This window comes from Triticum aestivum, chromosome 1A (genome assembly GCF_018294505.1).
Source record: "Triticum aestivum cultivar Chinese Spring chromosome 1A, IWGSC CS RefSeq v2.1, whole genome shotgun sequence".
NCBI classification, from domain to species: Eukaryota; Viridiplantae; Streptophyta; class Magnoliopsida; order Poales; family Poaceae; genus Triticum; species Triticum aestivum.
Genome location: NC_057794.1, coordinates 548,921,234 through 548,924,627, shown reverse-complemented (window position 1 = coordinate 548,924,627; position 3,394 = coordinate 548,921,234). Strand labels below are relative to the sequence as shown.

General features: G+C 50.4%; 1 protein-coding gene across 1 annotated transcript; it reads left to right on the top strand.

Annotated features, from left to right (window-relative positions):
- The first annotated feature begins 1,976 nt into the window (after positions 1-1,976).
- LOC123065880 (chlorophyll a-b binding protein of LHCII type 1) lies at positions 1,977-3,118 on the top strand. The gene has a single exon (XM_044489085.1). It carries the CDS (start codon positions 2,110-2,112, stop codon positions 2,905-2,907), a length of 798 nt encoding a protein of 265 aa, XP_044345020.1. The 5' UTR covers positions 1,977-2,109; the 3' UTR covers positions 2,908-3,118.
- Positions 3,119-3,394: the final 276 nt, after the last annotated feature.

Sequence of the window (3,394 nt, the reverse complement as noted above, 5' to 3'; positions counted from 1 at the left end):
AAGAAAGTAACACGGAAAAAACGAGGAAAAAAAATAGAAAGGTAAAAGAAAAAACAGATGAAGAGACCAAAAAACCAAAGAAAAAATGAAAGTGAAACCAAAAACCGAAAAAAGCGCTATAGAAAACTTGAGGAAAACAACCTACAAACAGTGGAAAACCAAAAGAAAGAAAAACCGTGTGCCACGCTATAATGTTGGGCGGGCCTGCTAACGCCCGCCCATTGGTGATTCTTATTAGAAATCAGTAAAGGGCGATATATAGCCTTGGCGGTTGCATGCGGTCGGCTTCGCCATGATGGGCCGGTACCTGTGGTTGTCTAGTAGACGGCCTTTCAGTTGTTGTCTATGTAGTGGATGACACAATTTGGTACACAAAAGTAACTCTTTTTGAGGCTAATTATTCTTATTTTTAGTTGGAATTTAGGACGGTAAAACTGAACCTAATCCCTAGTCTCTCACGCCTTCAGACACCTGGACCGTACATTTTTCTGATCTGGCCGTCTATCTGATCTAGGCGCCTCGTTTGTGTTTCGTGGGCTGGCTCTCCTAAGGAGACGCTACTCTGGCGGCTGAAACACAGTATATTGGTTGATTGGAGTATTCGGCCTAAGGGACCGACCCATTAGGTAGCTAGGGATGATGAGTGTTTGCGTGGTTCCCATGCGGATGCAAAGGCGATGGCTCGAGAGCGACTTCTCTGCTCTCCCCCATCTAAGGCGACAACGACACTAACAATCCGAACCCCACGACGACTCCCTCCGCCCCAACCTCCTCTTGTAGTAGCATAGGACGATTGGGATGGAACCACCGCCACCGTTCCCCGGCCACTCTGATTCCCCAATGACTACGAAGTTGATGACTTATCCCTCTTCTTTGTTGTCACCTTATCGAGGGCCTTGCCCGCCTGGCTTCTTCATCCGCTTGCCGTTGGCTGAAGCAACTAAAGGGGGGCCAGTTGTCTTTGTGACGGCGTAGCCTTGCGGCCGACCTTCGTGGACGGCGTGACAAAGAGCATGGTGGTCTTCGTTCCGAGCCATATCCTTGCCGCATTCATTTACGCTGGTGGTGTAACGCTGGCGGGAGGAGTCGCCTATGGTGCAAAGGTGGTGGGCGGTTCCATTCGCGATGCAATTGGGGTGTCCGGGCCTGCAGTGGCTATCTGGTGCCTGCAGTGGCGGGGGCAGGAAGAGGAGGCACCGCGGGCACGAGAGGAGCAACGAGAATCTTTTGTTGAAACTTTGAGGCGCTCAAATTTACGCTAATTGGGAAACTTTCGAGGCTTAACTTCTTAAACTTTTGAGTTAACCGTTTGAGGGTTTGGTTAGCTACAACTTAACTCCTTAACATGAAATCCTTTGAAGAGTTAAGCGTTTTTGAGAATTCAGTTAGTGATGCTCTAAGATGTCAAAATAACGCTGTGGCAATTGATGCTCTCTGTGGACAAGTTTGTGTTTGCCTTTGGTGTTATTTACTCTTTAGTTAAAAAAATCACACTTAACATGTTCTTGTTTTTCAAGACGTGGCTCATTTTGGTAATGCCTTTATTCTAGTAGGAGTAAAAGAGGCGAACTTTTATTTTTACATGGCGTATTCTCGGATGTTGAGGCTTTCATGTATAGTTCACCAGCAAAGAAAGTAATAAAGAAATAAATAATGATCGTATGGCCTAAAATTGCCATCACTTTCTTGACCACACTTGCGCCGCCTACTTCATCAGAGACAAGTTTACTGCCACGTTGCATGCAGACCGTGAGCTAGCTGATGATGTGAGAATCAACATGTGATCCATCATCCAATCACACGTCTCCATTCTCCAACAAGATCCCTAGGCCTAGCCACAACATATCTCCTTTCTCTGGGTCTCAAGTTGCCACGTCCTGAGGGATGACGAGATCCCTGCTGCACCAATAGCATCGAAGATCACGATTTTTTCCCTGTCTATATCTATCTTGTCGGTACACACACACACACACAGACCAGAGCACAATCCCCTATGTTAGCTCCAGTTCCTTAAATAGCTCCATCCTCCACACGTCTCAAACCATCTCCACACTCTTCAGTTTTCATTGTTTGGAGAACACACAATACACCTCCCACCTTAGCAGCGCAATGGCGACCACCACCATGTCCCTCTCCTCGACCTTCGCCGGCAAGTCGGTGAAGAACGTGGCTTCATCAGCTCTCTTTGGTGAGGCCCGTGTCACTATGCGCAAGACCGCTGCAAAGGCCAAGCCGGTTTCATCAGGCAGCCCATGGTACGGTGCCGACCGTGTGCTCTACCTCGGCCCGCTTTCCGGAGAGCCCCCGAGCTACTTGACCGGCGAGTTCCCCGGCGACTACGGATGGGACACCGCCGGGCTCTCGGCCGACCCCGAGACCTTTGCCAAGAACCGGGAGCTCGAGGTGATCCACTGCCGGTGGGCCATGCTCGGTGCGCTTGGATGCGTCTTCCCCGAGCTTCTTGCACGCAACGGCGTCAAGTTCGGCGAGGCGGTATGGTTCAAGGCCGGTTCCCAGATCTTCAGCGAGGGTGGCCTCGACTACCTGGGCAACCCCAGCCTCGTGCACGCACAAAGCATCCTTGCTATCTGGGCATGCCAAGTCGTGCTCATGGGCGCTGTTGAGGGGTACCGCATTGCTGGCGGCCCACTCGGTGAGGTAGTCGACCCACTCTACCCCGGGGGCAGCTTCGACCCACTGGGCTTGGCTGACGATCCAGAGGCATTCGCGGAGCTCAAGGTGAAGGAAGTCAAGAACGGTCGCCTCGCCATGTTCTCTATGTTTGGCTTCTTCGTGCAGGCCATCGTCACCGGCAAGGGCCCACTCGAGAACCTCGCTGACCACCTCTCCGACCCTGTCAACAACAACGCATGGGCGTTTGCCACAAACTTTGTCCCCGGCAAGTGAGGCGTTGGCGCTCGCTAGCTGCGAGTTGTAGCCATATATCAAGGCAACTGCGGTGAACTGCACACATAATGGGTGGTTCAAATTGTAACATCATGGTGTAAATTACAAGGATCTTTGGGGAAATGGTTTGATCTGCCCGCTTGCTTCATGTCCTGGATGTAGCCTGTGTGTTGCTCCATGAGAAATGAGAACGATGAATACTTGGGCGTTACTTAGTCAGAGGTCGCTCTTCGTGATGGCAACTTATGCTCTCATTTTCTTATGGTCCATCGACCATCGTGATCATGCTGTCTGTTCGGAGAGCCCGTTTGCTTGTATGGTTGAACGCCGGCCAGCCGCAAAGTTGTACAAAGAGTCATTTTCGTTCAGTTTTACTAATGCATTGGCATGCAATGTTTCTGAAAGTTCGTGAAAAAACTGAGCACCCCTGAACCTAGGCTTGAAGTGTACTAGGGCAAAGGAATTCTGAAAGCATAGTGACAGCGTT

What these genes read in the sequence shown, in the direction of transcription:
- LOC123065880 (XM_044489085.1), top strand. Translation starts at nt 2,110, where the DNA reads ATGGCGACCACCACCATGTCCCTCTCCTCGACCTTCGCCGGCAAGTCG.